The sequence below is a fragment of the Lepidochelys kempii genome, chromosome 2 (genome assembly GCF_965140285.1).
Source record: "Lepidochelys kempii isolate rLepKem1 chromosome 2, rLepKem1.hap1, whole genome shotgun sequence".
NCBI classification, from domain to species: Eukaryota; Metazoa; Chordata; order Testudines; family Cheloniidae; genus Lepidochelys; species Lepidochelys kempii.
Window position 1 is genome coordinate 258,609,165 of NC_136381.1, and position 21,714 is coordinate 258,630,878.

A 21,714-nucleotide genomic window follows, 5' to 3' on the forward strand; every position below is an offset into this window, starting at 1 on the left:
CCTAATGCCCACTGGAATCCACGGAGAGAGTTGGCTGTTGGCTCAGGGCCTGTAACTGCTGCTGGTCAGGAGATCAGACTGTGGAGATTCTGAGGTGTTTGCAGGGTACTGAAGGGCTGCCATTCTCCTTGGTTTCAGGAGAATGGAGGACACACACACCCCTTTTTGAAGGCATGTGGTAGGACTGAGACCTCATCTGTGTGAGAAGATCAGAGAGGAGTGGGTCTGTTCGTGCATCCTAAAATATAGAAGTGTGTGTTCTCTGTTGGAACCTTGCACTGAAGTGCACGTAATAGCATCAAATGGGGAAGTCCATAGAAAGAACACCAACCAACTTACTGCTTCATAGCTTTTGGTTAACAGTTATTCATAAGTTTCCAAATACACACAAACCCCACTGTAAATAGTATGTAGGTACTTAATTTTGTTTACTAAGAAACTGTATCTCTTTGAAGCTGACTGGGAACTGTCCACCCCCTCCAGTCAGGGTTTTGCATATCATAGCTCAGAGGTTGAACTCTGTGTAGGTCTGCCTTCCTGAAAAGGCCGAACTCTGGCCTTGTGCTTCAGCAGAGAGATGAGCTGAGGCGCAGAAAAAGGGAGCGGAACAGTTATTAATCATATTACCCAAATAGCCCCTTGCCACTTACAGGAAGGTGGCACAGAATGGGTGTGGTCAGGTAGAAGTCTCTCCCTCTGCTACTGCTAGGGGATGTCCTTGGTACAGGAGAGACCCTCTGAGTTGACTCTGTCAGCTCCATGCCAGTTTTGGGTGCAGGGGGTTTTCCATGGTGGGCTGGCAGATGGTGAGTAGGTAGGGGTGGGACTGAGAGCAGCAGCTGGTTGATTTCGTCCCCTTACAAAGCTCTTTAGGGTCTGTTGAAGCAGGATGGAATCTGAGGGTTGAATCCTGTGGCAATGAATAAAGCAGGCACAAAATACCTGCCCTTGTCCCTGTATCAGAGCCCACAGCAGTGCAGGCATGAATCTATCCCTTCATTTTTCTGAGCTTCATTTTCTCCATTTTTAAAATCAAGGCCATACCTGTTTTTTGAAAAGGGCTTATTGATCCTCCTGTGGCTGGAGCTATAAAAGTGCAGGGGGGTTGTGGTATTGTTCCACATGTCCCGTAAGTTTTCTTGCCCTGTTTGCAAATTACAATATTTATTTGTGTTTAGACAAGCACTTCCCCCCCCTCCCAGATCCTGCACTCCTGAGTCATCCCCCATGTCTCGTTCACGCCAGACTCCCCTGACTTCAACTAGGAGTCCGGGGTACCCAAGCAATGCAAGATCAGCCCAATAATGCTGTATCTGGGACATCACAGCCATTGCCCTGGCAACAGACTATGAACTCACAGACCCAGGACTGTGGCTTCGCTGTAGCATTGAGCATTAGGGGAAGGAGGTCTGTGAGGGAGAAAGAACCCTTTATGAGAGCACAGAAACCTTCAATGGTATCAGAGAGAGGCAGGAAAATAACCAGCCAGCTATATTTCTATGTAAACATTTTCTTCTTTCAGGTTTACTCCAGTGTCACATTCTTTCCTTAAGCGCCTGATCCTACCTTCATCCCCCACTCAGAGCTCCCACAGAAGCCTGAAGGGTCTAACTTGAACCTACAAAAGATAAAGACTATTGCAAACTTGTCCATTAGGCCCTGATCCAGCAGGTTACTTGAGTAAGGGTGTAAATCCTATAGGGTCCCTTAACTTTTATAGAGTAGTCCTTAGCTTTTATAGAGTAGTCCTGAGTGCCATTTGAAGTCTTTTCCTGTGTTTCTAGCAGGGCTGTTGATTAATCACAGTTGACTGATGCAGTTAACTCAAAAAAAAAAATCACGATTAATTGCAGTTTTAATCGCTCTGTTAAACAATAGAATCCCAGTAGAAATTTATTAAATATTTTTCTTTTTCTACCTTTTCAAATATAATTGACTTCAATTACAACACAGAATACCAAGTGTATAGTGCTCAAGTTATATTATTTTTGATTACAAATCATAGAATCATAGAATATCAGGGTTGGAAGGGACCCCTGAAGGTCATCTAGTCCAACCCCCTGCTCGAAGCAGGACCAATTCCCAGTTAAATCATCCCAGCCAGGGCTTTGTCAAGCCTGACCTTAAAAACCTCTAAGGAAGGAGATTCTACCACCTCCCTAGGTAACGCATTCCAGTGTTTTACCACCCTCTTAGTGAAAAAGTTTTTCCTAATATCCAATCTAAACCTCCCCCACTGCAACTTGAGACCATTACTCCTCGTTCTGTCATCTGCTACCATTGAGAACAGTCTAGAGCCATCCTCTTTGGAACCCCCTTTCAGGTAGTTGAAAGCAGCTATCAAATCCCCCCTCATTCTTCTCTTCTGCAGGCTAAACAATCCCAGCTCCCTCAGCCTCTCCTCATAACTCATGTGTTCCAGTCCCCTAATCATTTTTGTTGCCCTTCGCTGGACTCTCTCCAATTTATCCACATCCTTCTTGAAGTGTGGGGCCCAAAACTGGACACAGTACTCCAGATGAGGCCTCACCAATGTCGAATAGAGGGGAACGATCACGTCCCTCGATCTGTTCGCTATGCCCCTACTTATACATCCCAAAATGCCATTGGCCTTCTTGGCAACAAGGGCACACTGCTGACTCATATCCAGCTTCTCGTCCACTGTCACCCCTAGGTCCTTTTCTGCAGAACTGCTGCCTAGCCATTCGGTCCCTAGTCTGTAGCTGTGCATTGGGTTCTTCCGTCCTAAGTGCAGGACCCTGCACTTATCCTTATTGAACCTCATCAGATTCCTTTTGGCCCAATCTTCCAATTGGTCTAGGTCCTTCTGTATCCTATCCCTCCCCTCCAGCGTATCTACCACTCCTCCCAGTTTAGTATCATCCGCAAATTTGCTGAGAGTGCAATCCACACCATCCTCCAGATCATTTATGAAGATATTGAATAAAACCGGCCCCAGGACCGACCCTTGGGGCACTCCACTTGATACCGGCTGCCAACTAGACATGGAGCCATTGATCACTATGAAGTAGCATTTTTCAATTCACCTCATACAAGTACTGAAGTGCGATTTCTTTATTGTGAAAGTGAAATTTACAAATGTAGATTTTTTTTGTTATATAACTGCACTCGAATACAAAACAGTGTAAAACTTTAGAGCCTACAAGTCCACTCAGTCCTATTTCCTGTTCAGCCAACCACTAAGACAAACAAGTTTGTTTCCATTTACGGGAGATCATGCTGCCTGCTTCTTATTTACAATATCACCTGAAAGTGAGAACAAGCATTCGCATGGCACTTTGTGTCCAGCATTGCAAGGTATTTTCATGCCAGATATGCTAAACATTCATATGCCCCTTCATGCTTCGGCCACCATTCCCGAGCACATGCTTCCCTGCTGATGATGCTCGTTTAAAAAAAAAGTGTTAATTAAATTTGTGACTGAACTCCTTGGGGGAGAATTGTATGCCTCTTCTCTATTTTATCCGCATTCTGCCATATATTTTATGTTATAGCAGCCACAGATGATGACCCCAGCACATGTTGTTCATTTTGAGAACATTTTGCTGCAGATTTGACAAAACACAAAGAAGGTACCAATGTGAGATTTCTAAGGAGAGATACATCACTCGACCCAAGGTTTAAGAATCTGAAGTGCCTTCCAAAATCTAAGAGGGACGAGGTGTGGAGCATGCTTTCTGAAGTCTTTAAAGAGCAACACTCCGATGCAGAAACTACAGAACCTGAACCACCCAAAAAGAAAATCAGCCTTCTCTTGGTGGCATCTGACTTGGTTGATGAAAATGAACATGAGTGGGTCCACACTGTTTTGAATAGTTATCGAGCAGAACCCCTTATCAGCATGGAACCATGTCCTCTGAAATGGTGGTTGAAGCATAAAGGGACATATGACTCTTTAGCGCATCTGGCATGTAAATATTTTGTGACACCGGCTACGACAGTGCCATGAGAACGCCTGTTCTCACTTTCAGGTGACATTGTAAACAAGAAGCAGGCAGCATTATCTCCTGAAAATGTAAACAAACTTGTTTGTCTGAGCGATTGGCTGAACAAGAAGTAGAACTGAGTGGACTTGTAGGCTCTAAAGTTTTACCTTTTTAATGCAGGTTTCTTTGTACATAATTCTACATTTGAAAGTTTAACTTTAGAATCATAGAATATCAGAGTTGGAAGGGACCTCAGGAGATCATCCACCGAGCTATCCCTCCCACTTTCATGATAGAGATTGCACTACAGTACTTGTAATGGGAGAAGCGAAAAATACTATTTATTTGTTTACAATGCAAATATTTGTAATAAAAAATAAATATAAAGTAAGCACTGTACGTTTTGTATTCTGTGTTGTAATTGAAATTGATATATTTGAAAATGTAGAAAACATCCACGATATTTAAATAAATCGTATTCTGTTATTGTTTAACAGTGTGATTAATCACAATTAATTTTTTTACTTGCTTGACAGCCCTAGTTTCTAGATATGCCTCCAATCCTCATGGTCTGGTCCTCTCTGTATGCTAGCTTTGTGTACCTCCACGTGGGCAGGCATTCACTCTGTGTTGTTAATGTTTAACTGAGTTGGAGAGATGAACGCTGGGTTATCTGTCATTTCAGTTCCTTGAAACTTTCGCTCTGTGCAGAGGGATTCCAAATAGGGTTGCCCTGCGGTATAACTACTGCTTTTTCATATAGAGATTTGGTAATCTGATTGTCTCTAGGTCATTTTACAGATTTTTGAGGTGGGGGTGGGTGTACTGAAGTAGTGAATAGGTATTTTTATTTAGAGAAATGAAGCTCTCTCTTTATCTGTACATTTCAAAGTGCTTTACAAAGGAAGTCAAGTATCACTAATCCCCATTTTACAGATGGGGAAACTGAGGCACAGGTTGGTGACGTGACTTGCCCAAGGTCACCCAGCAGGCCAGTGGCAGAGCTGAGAATAGAACCTGATCTCTTGAGTCCCCGTCTAGGGCCCCTAGGCCATCCCCCATAATTAATAGTTACTAATTAATACTACTATTAATAAACTAGAGAACAATAACTGAAGTAGCATCCATGTAAGTTAGAGCGAATGACCTTCTAATGGGACTAGTACCTCAGCAGCTGAAGGCAGAATTGAGCCTTATGTATGTAATTGTTGTTTTGAAATATTCAACAGTAAATTGAGCAGAAAGAGGCATCTTTAGCGAGTAGACGTAGCTGTGCAATGATATGCTGCAATGTGTGGATTATTTCACAACCCTGTTTTGAATCAGATAGCGTAATGAATGTGACCTAATAATATACATAGCAAAGTTGTTGCCAGCTAAGCCCCTGGTGCTGGAGGATTTAGACTTGACGAGTGGAGCTACAATCATCTAAACCTGCAGTAACAAGGTGCTGAATGGGTCCTTTGGGCCACAGTGGATTATTACAGTTTTTACTTCCTGTACCTGGGTCCAAGTTTATGTGCCCTGGTGTTCACCTCCTGGTTTGTTTGCGCAGAAGTGTCTGCTACATTTGTATTGATGTTGTCTCCCTGCTGAGATCAGTACAGTAGAGATTTTATTATTTTTCCCCCTGAACGTTTTCAAATCAAGTGTCTGTATTTATGAGCATGATTTTGTGCCCACAGTAAATTGCTCCCGCAGATTTGTGCCACCTATTGTATTCCTGGCTCTTTCCTGGCAATTCAGTGATGGGGGGAGGGTAGGGGGGTTAATTTATGGGAGGCAAAACTGCACCTTCGAAAATGGGGGCATCTCCAGCTCCAACAGTGCCAATGGGAGGGATGAATATCTAATCCTACAACCTTAGAAAAAGGATCTTTTACTGTCTAGAAGGAGGCACCTTTGTTCTTTTTACCCTGCCCTATGTTTGCTGTGTAAGGGTTTTCTTAATGTGAGGGTGAGGAAAGAGAAATGGGGGGGGGGGGTTGTGACTAGTTTTGTAAGCTGTACGGTGCCGTCAGTGGGTGTGCAAGGAAGAGTCGGGCTTCTGTGTTCAGGAAATGCGTCCTTGAAGGACAAAGGGCCAAGTTTTATGCTGCGCCTCTCGGGAGGCAGAGCACAAAAGGCTCAACCCAGAAAAGGTGGGGAGCCAATTTTATTTATTATTTTATTTTGTTTTCCCTGTAGTGGAAAAATGGTATGTGCAGTTGGTTGCTTGTCAGATTGGTGTTCCTAAAATTGGGGCTCTACCATATTAAGATCCTCATCAAGCAAATGCTTAAGTGTTTGCATAACTTTATGCACTAATTCCCTTGAAGTCAATGACACTATTCATGGGCATAAGTGTTTGGATTGTTGCCTTGCTCTTCCACACAGTTAGGTGATCGGAATATCTTATGTGCTACACTACCGTTATTTACTTAAGATAAAAATCCACTTTAAGCGGAAAGAAGCTTTCTGACTGAAGAAACGACTTTTAACCTTCAACACCTCCCTGGAGATGGGGCCTTAAATGTTCTCCGGATTGGTCATATTCCTGGGTTATAGTGAATATGCAGTCAAGAGCCTGTAGTACCTTAGAAAGAGAAGGAGGACTAGTGGCATCTTAGAGACTAACCAGTTTATTTGAGCGTGAGCTTTCGTGAGCTACAGCTCACTTCATCGGCTGCATTCAGTGGAAAATACAGTGAGGCGATTTATACACACACAGAACATGATACAATGGGTGTTATCATACACACTGTAAGGAGAGTGGTCACTTAAGATGAGCGATTACCAGCAGGAGAGCGGGGGGGGGGAGAAAACCTTTTGTGGTGATAATCAAGGTGGGCCATTTCCAGCAGTTAAGAGGAACATCCGAGGAGCGGTGAGGCGGGGGGGGGGGGGGGAATAAACATGGGGAAAATATTCTTGAATAGAGACTGGGAGTGGATGTGTCATTACACAAGGTAAAACTAAGTTAATTGTATCCAGTTTGCAAATTAATTCCAATTCAGCAATCTTTCGTTGGAGTCTGTTTTTGAAATCTTTTTGTGGAAGAATTGTCACTTTTAGGTCTCTAATCGAGTGACCAGGGAGATTGAAGTGTTCTCCAACTGGTTTATGAATGTTATAATTCTTGACATCTGATTTGTGCCCATTTACTCTTTTACGTAGAGACTGTCCAGTTTGACCAATGTACATGGCAGAGGGACATTGCTGGCACATGATGGCATATATCACATTGGTAGATGCTCAGGTGAATGAGCCTCTGATAGTGTGGCTGATGTGATTAGGCCCTATGATGGTGTCCCCTGAATAGATATGTGGACACAGTTGGCAACGGGCTTTGTTGCAAGTATAGGTTCCTGGATTAGTGGTTCTGTTGTGTGGTGTGTGTGGTTGCTGGTGAGTATTTGCTTCAGGTTGGGGGGCTGTCTGTAGGCAAGGACTGGCCTGTCTCCCAAGATCTGTGAGAGTGGTGGGTCGTCCTTCAGGATAGGTTGTAGATCCTTGATGATGCGTTGGAGAGGTTTTAGTTGGGGGCTGAAGGTGATGGCTAGTGGCGTTCTGTTATTATCTTTGTTGGGCCTGTCCTGTAGCAGGTGACTTCTGGGTACTCTTCTGGCTCTGTCAATCTGTTTCTTCACTTCAGCAGGTGGGTATTGTAGTTGTAAGAATGCTTGATAGAGATCTTGTAGGTGTTTGTTTCTGTCTGAGGGGTTGGAGCAAATGCAGTTGTATCGCAGAGCTTGGCTATAGATGATGGATCGTGTGGTGTGGTCAGGGTGAAAGCTGGAGGCACGTAGGTAGGAATAGCAGTCAATAGGTTTCTGGTGTAGGGTGGTGTTTATGTCACCATCGCTTATTAGCACCATAGTGTCCAGGAAGTGGATCTCTTGTGTAGACTGGTCCAGGCTACATTTGGGGGCCATTTGGGTCAAAAATTGGGGATTGGTCCTGCTTTGAGCAGGGGGTTGGACTAGATGACCTCCTGAGGTCCCTTCCAACCCTGATATTCTAGGATTCTAGGCTGAGATTGATGTTGGCATGGAAATTGTTGAAATCATGGTGGAATTCCTCAAGGGCTTCTTTTCCATGGGTCCAGATGTTGGTTAGTCTCTAAGGTGCCACAAGTACTCCTTTTCTTTTTGCGAATACAGACTAACACGGCTGCTACTCTGAAACCTGTAGTACCTTAGTTTTTTCCTGTACAGCAATTCCCGAGTTGCTTAGACCATCAATGAACAAATTTTCAAAGAGGCTTCAGAAACCCTGTATCACAATAGGGTCTCTCATTACCTGATCGCATACCGGTGGTCCTTGTGACATTCCGAGCTACATTCTTCCCACAGTTACATCATTGTAACCTCATTGACCCCTCTTATGGGGTTGAATGAAGGTGAATGACAGCAGAATGTGGCTCGTGAGTCATAAGCAATGACACTAAAGAAGTGTGCTTTGATGGTAACCAGTTTCAGCACAGTATGCAGCAGTCTGCATGACTGGGTTTTTTAAGCTGAAATGTAATACTGCTCCTCCAGTGTGACTGGGTAAATGAGATTAATTGTGCACTGCTGGCTTACGTTTAGATGGAAGGTTCTCTATTTATCGAATACTAGATGGACATTTATAACATTCTCTATTGCTGCAGACAAGAGAACTTGCTGCTAGAAAGAATAGGAGGAAGGCCGGAGAATTGCACCAACACCAGGAAGAGGCAGGTCTACTCCCTACTAAGAAGAATGGACAGGCCTGTCACCAGAGCTGATCCAGAGAACAGAAGGATGTGCTCTTTGCTGGGAGTTAAGATCTGGGATGTGGACCCGAGGCTGAAGAGGATTCTAGTGGGAGTGGGAAACAATCTACCGATTGTTCTTCACGTAGGAACAAATGATGCTGTCAGATTGTTGCTGGAATGCATCAAGGGAGACTATGCTAGACTGGGAAAGATGCTTAAAGAAATGGAGGCTCAGGTGATCTTCAGGGGAATTTTACTTGTCCCTAGAGGAGGAGAGCGAAGGCGAGACGAGATTATAATGATCAACAGATGGCTCAGGCAGTGGTGCTATGGGAGGGCTTTGGGATGTTCAACCATGGGAAGGCATTCACAGACAGAAGACTGTTCTCATGGGATGGACTCCAGTTTGGGATGGAGGTTGGCACAGCTGATTAAAAGAGTTCTAAACTAGGAATTTGGGGGAGACCTTTCGGAGATGCTCATGTAATCTCCATGCCTGATTCTAATATGGAGTGGGAGGAAAATCAAGTAAGGGAGGATACAGCAGTGGAGAAAGGAACAACAGAGGGTAGGAGAATGAACTTCAAGAGGAAATTCCCAATACCAATGATGCTAATAGTCAGGTAGGCAACACTGGCAATTGAATGACTGTGCCTATTGGGCGAGGAATCTGTCTGAAGCCAAGCAGAAGCAGCAAAGATGTCTGTACACCAATGCAACAGCCTGGGTAACAAAATGGAGGAAGTAGAACTACGGGTGCAGGAAGTGAAACCAGACATTATAGGGGTAACAGAAACATGGTGGAGTCCTGACTGGAGTATGGGTATTGAAGGGTATAACCTGTGCTGTTCAGGAAGGATGGAAGTAAATGTGATAGAATAGCATTGTATATCGATGAGAGAGACTGCAAAGAAATCAGAAGTGATGGAGTGGATAAAATGGACTCTGTTCGGGTCAAAATCACTTTGGGGAAGAAAGCTAACAGAGGCTCTACTGGGATAGTGCTTGGAGTGTGCTACAGACCCTGAGAGTCCAATCTGGATATGGATAGAGACCTGCTATTGGAGTTGCTCAGGGATTGATCTTGGGACCAATTTTATTTAACATTTTCATTAATGACGTTGGCACAAAAAGTGGGAGTGTGCTAATAATATTTGCAGATGACACAAAGTTGGGAGTTGTCAGTATGGAAGAGAATCAGAATGTCATACAATAAGATCTGGACAATCTTGAAAACTGGAGTAATAGAAATGGAGTGAAATTTAATAGTGCAAAGTGAAAGGTCATGCACTTAGGGACTGACTAACAAGAATGTTTGCTATAAGATGGGGAAGTATTAGTTGGAAGTGACCGTGGAGGAGAAAGACCTGGGGTCTGGTTGATCACATTATGACTATGAGCTGCCAAAGTGATGTCTGAAAAAGGCTAATGTAATCCTAGTATGCATCAGGTGAGGTATTTCCAGCAGAGAGAGGGAAATATTAGTACCTCTACACAAGGCACTGGTGAGACCTCATCTGGAATACTGTGTGCAATTCTGGTGTTTAATGTTTTAGAAAGATGAATTCAAACTGGAACAGGTGTAGAGAAGGGATGCTTGGATGATCTGAGGACTGGAGAACCTACCTTACAAGAGGAGACTTAAGGAACTTAGCTGGTTTAGCTTAACCAAACAAGGGCTGAGGGGAGACATGGCTGCGCTCTCCTATTTATCCCTCTGTTATATTTAGAGAGAGGGAGAGGAGTTATTTAAGTCAAGCGCCTAGGTTGACACAAGATCAAATGACCATCAACAAGTTTAGGCTTGAAATTAACCATTGTAACCATGAGATGAGTGACATTCTGGAACAGCCTTCCAAGAGGAGCAGTGGGGGCAAAACACCTAGGTGGCTTCAAGACTGAGCTTGTTAAATTTATGGAGGGGATGGTATGATGAGGTTGCCTACGATGGCATTTGGCCCAGCAGCGACTGCTAGTAGCAAGTATCACCAACAGCCAGTGATGGGACACTAGATGGGGAGGGATACTACAGAGAATTCTTTCCCAGGTGTCTGGCTGGTGGGTCTTGCCAACATGCTCAGAGTCTTACTGATCACCATATTTGGGGTCGAGAAGGAATTTCCCCCAGGTTAGATTGGCAGAGACCCTGGAGGGGTTTTGCCTTCCTTTGCAGCATGAGGCCTAGCTCACTTGCAGGTTTAAACTAGTGTAAATGGTGGATTCTCTATAACCTGAGTTCTTTAAATCATGATTTGAGGACTTCAGTAGTTCAGCCAGAGGTTAGGAGTCTATTACAGGAGTGCGTGGGAGAGGTTCTATGGCCTGTGATGTACAGGAGGTCCGACTAGATGGTCACAGTGGTCCCTTTAGACATTAAAGTCTGTGAGGTACCATTAACACTTATATAGTGCTTGATATTTTTCAGAGGGGACAGATCCCAGAGGAATGCTTGTATAGCCTACTGCTGAGTGTGTATTGCAGGACCCCCAATCCCCATGCCTGATCCACAACAGATAGGAGTCTGTCACAGCCCTAGCTGGAGAGTCTGGGCTCTTTGGCTCGAGCTGCAGCAGTTTCCAGCTCTGATAATCTCCAGTTCATCCCCCCCTCCACCCCCCCAGTGTGTTGGCCAAGATAGCAGCCATTGTATTTGTTACCCGTGCACTCCCCTCTGCTGTCTACTCTTAGCCTTACTAGGGATTTTGCTGATATAAAAAGTCGCACCCCTAAGTGACATTGCTATACTGGCAAAGGTTTCTAGTATAGACCTGGTCTATGTCTCGGTTCCCCATCTGTAAAACGGGGATAATTCATTTCTCCCACCCTTTGTCTGTTTAGATGGTAGGCCCTTGAGGGTAGGGAGCATCTTTCTCACCATGTGTTCGTGTAATGCTGAGGACAGTGGGTCCCTGACCCCAGCTGGGACTTCTAGGCGGAACCATCAGGCAAATGATAAATAGTGAACGAGCTGCAAAATGAATTGAACCCCTTGATCAGAAATACCACATCTTACAAAGTAGGTCTGTCAAGGTTCCTTCCCCACTCTGAACTCTAGGGTACAGATGTGGGGACCTGCATGAAAACCCCCCAAGCTTACTTTTACCAGCTTAGGTTAAAACTTCCCCAAGGTACAAACTATTTTACCCTTTGCCCTTGGACTTCCACTACCAAACGTTTATCTGGGTTTATTGGGAAAACGTTGTTTGGAAACGTCTTCCCCCCCAAAATCCTCCCAACCCTTGCACCCCACTTCCTGGGGAAGGTTTGGTAAAAATCCTCACCAATTTGCATAGGTGACCACAGACCCAAACCCTTGGATCTTAGAACAATGAAAAAAGTATTCAGTTCTTGAAAAGAAACATTTTAATAGAAGATACAGTAAAAAGAATCACCTCTGTAAAATCAGGATGTTAAATACCTTACAGGGTAATTAGATTCAAAACATAGAGAATCCCTCTAGGCAAAACCTTAAGGTTACAAAAAGGACACAGACAGGAATATTCATTCTATTCAGCACAACTTAATTTCTCAGCCATTTAAAGAAATCATAATCTAATGCATATCTAGCTAGATTACTTACTAAGTTATAAGACTCCATTCCTGTTCTGTCCCTGGCAAAAGTATCTCACAGACAGACACAGACCCTTTGTTTTTCTCCCTCCTCCCAGCTTTTGGAAGTATCTTGTCTCCTCATTGGTCATTTTGGTTAGGTGCCAGTGAGGTTATCCTAGCTTCTTAACCCTTTACAAGTGAAAGGATTTTTCCTCTGGCCAGGAGGGATTTTAAAAGTGTTTACCCTTCCCTTTATATTTATGACAAGGTCTGACAGGAGCAAGGAGGGAAAGATGAAGGCTGAATTCACTCTAGGAGCAGAGCTAAGGTCGTTCGGGTCTTGTAGCTGTGCATCGGCCTGTTTCCATATATTTGGATTTCTTTTACCTATAACCTTAACTACTCAGCCTGGGTTTCAAATGGCAGGTTTTGATAACTGAAGTGTGTTTGGTCAGGTTTCTTTTCTGTTTTTAATACTCCTCTGTTACTGATCTGCACCATCAGCCTACATGTAACTCTCTTCTTTGTCGGGGAGCGTACACAGGAGTTACGTCCCTGCCTACGTGCCCTGGGGTGGAGTGTAGCCAATGAGAGGGCGTGTGGAATTTACATGGGCTGGGCTAACAGCACTAGTCTTGCAGAAAGCACTGTGGGATATTTGATGACTGCAAATGGTCAGGAGTGTGGTTTTGCATTTTATCCATTAGAGAGCCCGTTAGCAGCATGCTGAGGTGTTGGTTGTCAGGCTGGAGGGAGGTTACTAGTGGAGTTCCTTAGGGGTTGCCATAGTTGGGGTTGAGAAAAAAATTTCCCCTAGGTTAAATTGGCAGACCCTGGGGGTTTTTTTTGCCTTCCTCTGCAGCGTGGGACACGGGTCACTGGCAGGTTTAAACTAGTGTAAATGGTGGATTCTCTGTAACTTGAAGTTTTTGAATCATGATCTGAGGATTTCAGTAACTCAGCCAAAGGTTATGGGCCTATTACAGACGGGGTGGGTGAGGTTCTGTGGCCTGCAATGTGCAGGGGGGTCAGACTAGATGAACATGATGGTCCCTTCTAGTGTTAAAGTATGAGTCTGTGGTTCAGTAATGACTCAGCAGCTGATATTCTTCTCTTCTGCAGCACCCTGGGTTTTTCCTAGATCTTTGTCCCATCCTGTTTAGCTAGTGAGAGCTGATGAGATCATAGTCTGCATTGCATATAACTCTTCACAAGATCCTATTTTACTTTTGCTTCCTTTCTGTCCTTACTAAATGCAGCTGTTCAAGCCACATCAATGCTTGCATGTTGATGGAAGCAGATCCACGGATCTACCATTAGCTGTGCTTCGTAATGACCTATTAGTGAAGCCAACAATAACAGAACTGTCTAGACTCTAGCCCATCTGAACCCTACTAAGTTATTCCTTTGTCTTGTCTTCATTTTCTGTGTCTCTTCACAGCTGGATCATTTTGGGTGGTCTGTTGTGACCTTCAAACTCTCAATTTCTGCTGTCATTTTTCTCATGCAGAAGCTTACTTATCACATCAGGATTGAAATTTAAAATCTCCTAGTCCCTCTATCTGTTGCACTAGCTGTAGAACTAAAGTGGTATAGCAGGCCTTTGAAGTGTGAACCTGATGCAGGGAGAGAGACATCAAATTGCAGCAATGGCTTTAAATGGATTTCACTTTCTACCTGGTCCTGCAGCGTGCTGAGTATCCTAAACTCCCAGTGGTAATCAGCAGAGGCTGTGGGTGCCCAGCACCTCGCAGGATTCATTTGAGATCTTGCTGATATGGATAGGGAGGTTTGCTTTCTTTAAGAATACAAAACTGCCCCCTTACCCACCCACCCACCCACCCAACAATTCTTGTAGGAAAAAAGACAATAGATTTGGTAGAAAAAGGTATGTAGAAAGATGCCTGATAGTCAGAGATACTGTGCATCTGTAGCACATAGTGAGTCTGATGCAAAGTCCACTGAAGTTAGTGGGTGTCCTTTCCTTTTTCCTCATTGCCTTTAATAGGAGTTTGGATCAGGCCCAGTGAGTTCATTTAGTGTTGCAGGCTCTGAGCGCTTTTGAAAATCAGGCCCATTTCCTTTGAAATTATATCAGACCGTGGCAATTTCAAATGGGAACCCCCCCCCCCCCCGTCCCTGATGTGTTTTTAAAAGTCTCCAATGTGTGTTAGCGATTCAGTAATAAAAAGGAACAGGGCACGGGGACAGTCAACTAAATTCAGCAGAAATGCTTAAAAGGAGTTGATGATGAATGTGATATGAAAGGGGCAGGGTGGTGTGGGAAGGAGGAACTGGAGACAAAGGCAACAGATAATACAAAACAAAACATACTTAGGCACAGATCCACAAGGGTATTTAGGCTTCTGAAGTCCATTGAAATAAGTGGAAGTTAGGAGCCTAAATACCTTTTTTTTTCTTTTCCTGTGTTGTTGTTGCTGTCATAACCACCTTCTCTGGTCCCTGATCCTGTGTGAGCAGGGAAGCCTATGTTACACATGTTCTGTGGATAAGTAGTGGACTTAGCTCCTCCGGGAATTCATCCTAGTACATTTCACCAATGCTGAATTAACTGGTGCAGAGAACAAAAGGAGTGGAGGTGTAAGGGGATTTAGGGGACTGATTCCTTTCACCAGCTGTGAAGGGAAAGCCAGCTTTGAGAGCATCTGGGTACCTCCTAGTACTTCCTTTGCAGTGTGTAACTTGCAGTTGTTTTGCTCTGGATCTGTGATGGAACAGGGAGGTATGTTTGCCATGAAGTCTTTGCTGCTTGTTCGTAAGCCTGCAGCGTACGAGCAAAGAACTTGATCTTGCAAGTCCCCTGCGTGCATGGGCTTTCCGTTGCTTCCATTGGGTTTTCTGCCCATGGAGGGCTCACCAGCGTACACCCCAAAATTTTTGTTTTTAACGCAGCCAAGTAAAGAACAGCAAAGGATGACTCATCTTTAGCAGAAGACTCTTGGGAGTAGCATTTGGTTTTGATTATCCAATAGGTTCCACTCCTTGTTTGACTCTTGATAGAACTAGCTGAGCTGGCTGCTCATTTCCATGAAACAAAGTTCCCCGCCCTTCAGTCTGCTCAGAGATCCCAGGAGCTGCAATTAGGACAGGCCTGAGAGTTAGTCTGGGCAATGTCAACCCTACGCAAGAACTTTGTAAACAGGTCTGTGAAAGGACAGTTTTGCAACCGGTGATGTAAATGCTGCATCTGTGCTGGTTGCAGCTGAAATCCTGATGCTTGGAGTGTTTGCTATTAAGCTGGGTGATCGAGAGTCGACGTCTATCTATGTTTTAACCTCTGAAGCTACTCTTGATGCTGAGAAATGCACAGGCTTTTCGAGGAAGTAATTTACGTCTATTTTCATCTGCAGAGTTTAGAAAGGGGTTCCTGAAATGCAAATGTTTCAGGTTTGAGTGGAGGAAGAGGGCTTTTCACACTCATAACAAAAAGAAAGTCATCTTTATAGGGCTTCGCTGGCTCATCTTGTAGCAATAGTGAGATTTGTATCATGCTTTTGTATCGTGCTTAATGCAGCTGCTAATACTTTGCAATTGTTTATGGCTTTTCATTTAAGAATCTCAAAGTGCTTTCCAAGATGGGTATTATTTACCTCTTCAATAGATGGAGACATCAAGTTATAGAGAGTTTAAGGCCTAAATGTTTCAAGTGTCTACTAATTTTGGTGTCTCCTTTTCCAGGAGCCCAACTTGAGACCACTAGGCCCGGACTTGTTAGATTGCTTAACGCCTGCTTTGCATGTTGATGTCAGTCAGAACTTCGGGGGGCCGGGCACTTCTGAAAATCAGCTGATTCAAGTTGGACACCCAAAACTATCAGAGGCTTTTAGCATAAGTGACTTGACCAACATCACAAAGCAAGGCATTGGCAGAGTCAGCAGCAGAACCAGGATCTCCTGATTCCTGCTCTAACCACTGGACAATGCTGCTGGAGGAACGTTCCATTTGAGGAATGCTCTGTTGCTGTGAGCCATGTGGGGCTCGGTCTGGTAGACTAATGATTAGCTCTCTGTGTGGTTGTGCTGTAGAGTCTAGGGCTGCTGGAACTTCTGCTGTCCCTTTTCTGGGGTTGCAGAAAGATACGGTTCCATGCAGAGCCTGTCAGGAGATGGGGAGACTTGTGCAGAATTGCCTCTGGAGCTGTGTAGGGCTGGACTGTGAAACAGTAGGCAGTCACCACTCACCCCTGTGGTCACGGTGGGTCAGGACAGCGCAGTGACACTTCAAGCAGGAACAGCAGCAGAAGTGACCTGCCCTCGTGCTGCTCTGGATTTTTTTTAGGTTTAATGTAAAAGGAAGTATTTGGAGTATGTGACCATATTGCCGCTCATTTTGGGAGCGGGGTCTGATCCAAGTGTAATCAAACCACTGACGTGATCCAATCTGGCTTGCAAATCAGCCATCAGTTTAGTGGAAAGGCAGCATAGTGAAGCCATTTTTTATGTATTAATGGGAGGGGGCTCAAGATATGAGTTATCCATGACTCCATTACCCCGAGCAAAATCGCGACATGTGCCAAGGAAACCCTCACTTCCCCCAAGCTTTGCTGTTGTCACTAGGATTTTAGCCAATAAAGTGGAGAACTTCAGGGATTTCATCTCTCCTCTTCATTATGGGTAGCCGTCTTCCTTTTATGACCTCATCTCATCTTTCGTGCACCACAACTGTATCATCCTAAATGTCGTGTTGATGGCTCTAATTGGCTTGGTATTGTCCATTACCCTCCAGCCAGCAGAGTTCTGTTTTGTTGTTAGTTTGTTTAACTTGTGTCTGGATTTGCTGGCATTCCAAATTAAATTCCATGGCTTGTGTCCAGAAACCTATTTGGGGTCAGGGGAAACCAGTGCAAGTGTCCAGGTTGCCAGTGAACGCTACAGATGTTCAGTTGTTTCTCAGCCTCTTTGCATTTTGCATGGTTGGTCAGCTCCAGCTTCCTTCCAGTTAGTTGCCTTGCAAGCTTTTTTTGGTTTACCGTCCCTGAAGACCACTGGGGTCAGTGCTTACAGTGTGCACGGAGGGAGGGGGTTTCAAATTTAAAATTAGAACTCGAGGCAGGTAGTTGAGGGGTGCACTTTCAGCACTGCCTTACCAATGATGCTGACCCAGATTATACTATAACCCCTCATTTTTTTTTCAAACCACTTTAATGGTGGATTCTCTGTAACTTGAAGTCTTTAAACCATGATTTGAGGACTTCAGTAACTCTGCCAGAGGTTAGGGGTCTGTTACAGGAGTGGGTGAGAGAGGTACTGTAGCCGGCACTGTGCAGGAGGTCAGACTAGATGATCAGGATGGTCCTTTTTGACCTTAAAGTCTGAGAGTCTAAACCCTGACTGGGATTGTGGTAACTACTCATTTGGGAACAAAACTGAAGCCCTGATCCTGATCAGGCTAATGGGGGCTGCGGGAAGCGGCGGTCAACACATCCCTCAGCCCACGCAGCCATTGGCCTGGGACGGCAAACCGCGGCCAGTGGGAGCTGCTATCGGCCGAATCTGCAGACTCTGCAGGTAAACAAACCGTCCCGGCCCATCAGTGGATTTCCCTGATGGGCCGCGTGCCAAAGGTTGCCGATCCCTGTCCTAGGCTAACACCTTAAGCACTGGACTGGCCTTTCTCTGATTGGTTTTACACTGGTGTTATTCCATGAACTTCATTGGAGTTCTGGGTTTACCCTGGTGTAACTGAAAACAGAAACTAGCCTTTTGTGTAGTGCATTAATTCCAGGCTTACTCTGATTTAGGAAACTGCAATTGGTTTGCGGTGGGAGAGGGAAGAAAATAATCACTCTTGGCAGAAAAACAACCACAAAGTCTCTCTCAATTCCCTGCTAGTTCCATTTGTGCACAGTCACATACAGAAAGTGGTCTGCCCAAGGAGTAAAGGGTTAGATAAATTGCTGCTGTGGTTATAGACGGAGAGGTGGATCCACGCAGGTGCCTGCACCCAGGTTTTTCTAAAGACTTGGTGCCTTTTGGGTGGCGAATTTTCAGATTTTAATTAGTGCTAAATATGGCCCTCATCCTCAGCACTTAAGCAGGTGTGGGTCCTATGGGGGCAGATCCTCAGCTGCTGTAAAATTATTGTCGTTCCATTGAAGTCAAAGGTAGCGTTAAGCACGTGCTTAAATGCTTTGCTGGATTGGCCCCTGAGTGTCTGGAGTAGGCACTTCCTTCTTAGAGGAACTACACCAGCCTGATCCAAAACCCATTGAGTTCGATGAGAGTCTTTCAGATGATTGTGGCCCAGACTCCTTGCAGACTGTTGAAGTGTACTCGCTCTGAGTAAACCCCACAGTCGATGGTGCACTTGGTCTGCTCCTCATCAGCTCACCACACTACTTCGCTCTTCACCTCTGTGTTGCAAGAAGCATTCTAGATTTTTGTTCCAAAATCCACTTGTTCCTCACAGGAGGAAGAGCAATAAGGAAATGGCTTGCACGTGGGAGCAGCACAGCGTTGCTTTTTGACTTGCTGGCTGCTGTATGAGTCATTTCAGAACTTCTTAAATGTTAGGCTGTTCCTGTTTGTTGGTGTATTTTGCGCTGTGGCAAGCTTCCCTAAAACAGCCTTGCCAACGTGCGTCAATCCTGATCTGCAGCAACGTCTTACAGGCCTCTTCGGAGCAGACGCGGTTGATAGTGCTGACACTTGCATGGTTCTGTGATATGAACAAATGTCCTTTGGAGCTTAGGAAGAGACAGGTCTTCTCTTGGAACTGCAGATGCATTTACAGCGCTGTCTCCACTGGTGGAAGGTTCGTAGTGCATTTTGTGTTCTCCTAGGGTAACCCGCTGGGGAGGGTGTATTACATGGTTCAACTCTGTGCTCCATTCACAGAGAATATGTGTCAGTTAGAGCCCTCAGCTAGAGAGCCGTGGCTCTTTAGTTCGTGTTTCTAGGTCTGGAGGACTCTGGTTCAGTCCCTGATGTGTCAGCCAAAAGGGCAGCCACCATCACACTAGCAAAAATTGGACTCCACCATTCCACATTTAAGCCCTGTTTGTCTGTGGTGGTGGTTGTTATTATTGCCCACAGTGCACATTAGCAGGTTTGTAGTAGGGCTGGTTGAAATATGTTGAATGAAACTTCTTGTTTTTGTTGGTGGGGGAAAAGGTGATTTTTTTGTTTGCTTGTTTTTAAGAAATCGGAGGGTTTTTGTGAAAAATACCTGGTATTTTTTTTTTCAAAATTTTCTGTTTATTTTTTTAATGAATCTGGAAAACTAGTCATCCTTTTTTGTTGTAAAAAAATAAAAATCATGAAAAGTCCTTTTCATTCTAAAGGTTTAGAAAAGAACAATTTTTCAGTGACTTGAAATTTTATTTTGAAAATTTCAGTTTTCACTCGTGCCCCCCCCCCAGTAATTTCTCCAACCACCCCACTTCCCTTTTTCAATGGCAACACAGAAGAAGGGTGTGTAGGGGGTTAAAAATGAATTTTTAATATAATCTGAATAGGTATTTCTTTTCTAAACCTACAGAATGAAAATCATGGAATTTTTCCTTCCCATTTTTGACTGCTCTGCTGAGGAGGCATGGCCGCCGCAGAGGTTAGGACATACTGCATGTTTAGAAGAATCCCTCCAGACCCTTCCTGTTGCAGGATTGCTCATCATAAAATCCAGCCCCACACAGTGTTTGGGAGAGGAGCCAGTGCTGGTTTTGAGCTTAGTCCCCAAATCCCACTGGATTCAATGAAAAGATTCCCAGGGTCTTAGTAGTGTTTGGACCAGCAACTACATGATTTCACGCTGTTTTCTGTGTGCCCATTTCTTGCCTCTTTCTTCTCAGCACTGCAGATAATGTCTCAGTATTTTCTCATAGCGTTAGGGTGCTGCGTGCTGGACCTTTCACACCTTCACAGTTGAGTGGGTTTCTTAGTACAATTTCTTTCTTGCTTGCAGTGTTTGACTCTTGTTGGGGGAGTTTGGAGGTTTGTTGGAGGCACTTGCTTATTCTAAAGAACTTTCCAAGAACCTACCTTCATCCAGTCTCTCTGGTTTTAATAGCTGGAATTTTGCCAGTGGAAGAACCTGTAGCCGGATTCAGAGGATATGATAATAGGTTTAAGCACTTAAAAAAGGATAAGGGTGGTTTCAGACTAAACAGGGCTTGGAGCCACCAAAATCCCCTCCCCTCCATCTGCCCCAGACAAGCAGTTTATTTCCCCCGTCCTCAGTGGATTCCGTGGACTTTCGCTTCCAGGCTACCTGGATAGAACTCTGGTTGCCCAGTGACTCTAGCTCCCCTCCAGCCACCAGTCGTGGACCCTAAAGAATCCTGCCTTAAAACATCTCTGAAAAGAAATTAGGACACATGCATGTGTGTGTGATGGGGAGTAAGAGTCTGGTCCAAACCACTGATGCCGACAGAGACTCCCACTGAACTCAGTGAGCTTTGGATCAGGCTCGAAAGGCTAATATTTTGAGGCAGTTTGCCCTCTGCACAGAGTTAAGTGGGAACACCCTATGAAAAACAGGGAGAAGGGAATCCTCCTCCATGCTGGGGAGCTAAGGGGAGAAGCCTGTGCTGTACAATACTCAGCTTGAAAAAGAGCATCTGTGCTGTGAATGCTTTGCATTTCTATCCTCTGCTCCACCGTGTACACAACGGTGCTTCAGGGTAGAAGTTCCTCCTCATGCTACACTCATCCTCTTCTTTTGCAGATGAAGAGGAAGCGCTTAACTCTATTATGAAGGATCTGGCCGCATTGGGCAAATGCGGGGGACTGCTGGACAGCAACAGGAACAAAACCAGCATTCACTCCAACAAACAGGTGAGCTACCTCCGGAATCCCATCTGCATGGCTGGCTCAGTCAGAGTTCTGGAGTTCCACATAGAAATCTGGGCCTTGCTTCAGTCACTGCATGGAGAAATGTGATATTCATTCAGGTGCCATAGGAAGGCATAGCTCTCTATGGACAGTTAAAGAGAAAACAGGCTCCCTGCTTCAGAATTTGTGCCGTCTAATGCAATAACTGGCAACTCCCACCAGAACAGGAAGGTAAGAGCTATGGGCCTGATTCTCAGAGGTGCTGAGTACCTGCACATACAGTTAATGGTAGTAGTGGGTGCTCAGCACCTCTGAAAATCAAATCACTTTACCTAGGTGCCAACAATCAACGAATGCATTAGATGTTAAACCAGTGATCTAAGTACCTGGTACATCATAAAACTGTGTGCTGTTTAAAACAATAACTCTTCACTGAGAAGTTGAGCGCAGCTGAATTCAGTCTGCAGCTCTTAGGTGATAGGATACTCTGTCTTGTTAAAATTGGGCAGGGTTATTGCAATTCTGTTTCAAAAAGAAGGTAAATATGAGGCCTAATTCTAAAGCTCCCGTGGACTTTCAGGGCAGGCATATATTGATTAATTTTACTTATTAATAATATTTGTATTACTGTAGAGCTTAGGAGCCCAAGTCATGGACCAGGACCCTATTGTGCTAGGCACTGTACAAATAAAGAGCCAAGAGA

General features: G+C 44.6%; 1 protein-coding gene across 6 annotated transcripts in view; it reads left to right on the top strand.

Moving 5' to 3' along the window:
* LOC140907834 (mitogen-activated protein kinase kinase kinase 3) overlaps positions 1–21,714 on the top strand; it is a 121,858-nt gene that overhangs the window by 32,573 nt on the left and 67,571 nt on the right. For 4 of the 6 annotated variants that reach the window (XM_073334711.2, XM_073334714.2, XM_073334720.2 and 1 more), the window contains one exon: positions 20,905–21,014. In XM_073334711.2, coding sequence (XP_073190812.1) covers positions 20,905–21,014 — 110 coding nt within the window. Of the gene's footprint in view, positions 1–18,785; positions 18,994–19,729; positions 19,789–20,904; positions 21,015–21,714 lie in introns of those variants that run through there. The other 2 variants (XM_078851860.1, XM_078851861.1) reach the window with 2 other exon arrangements.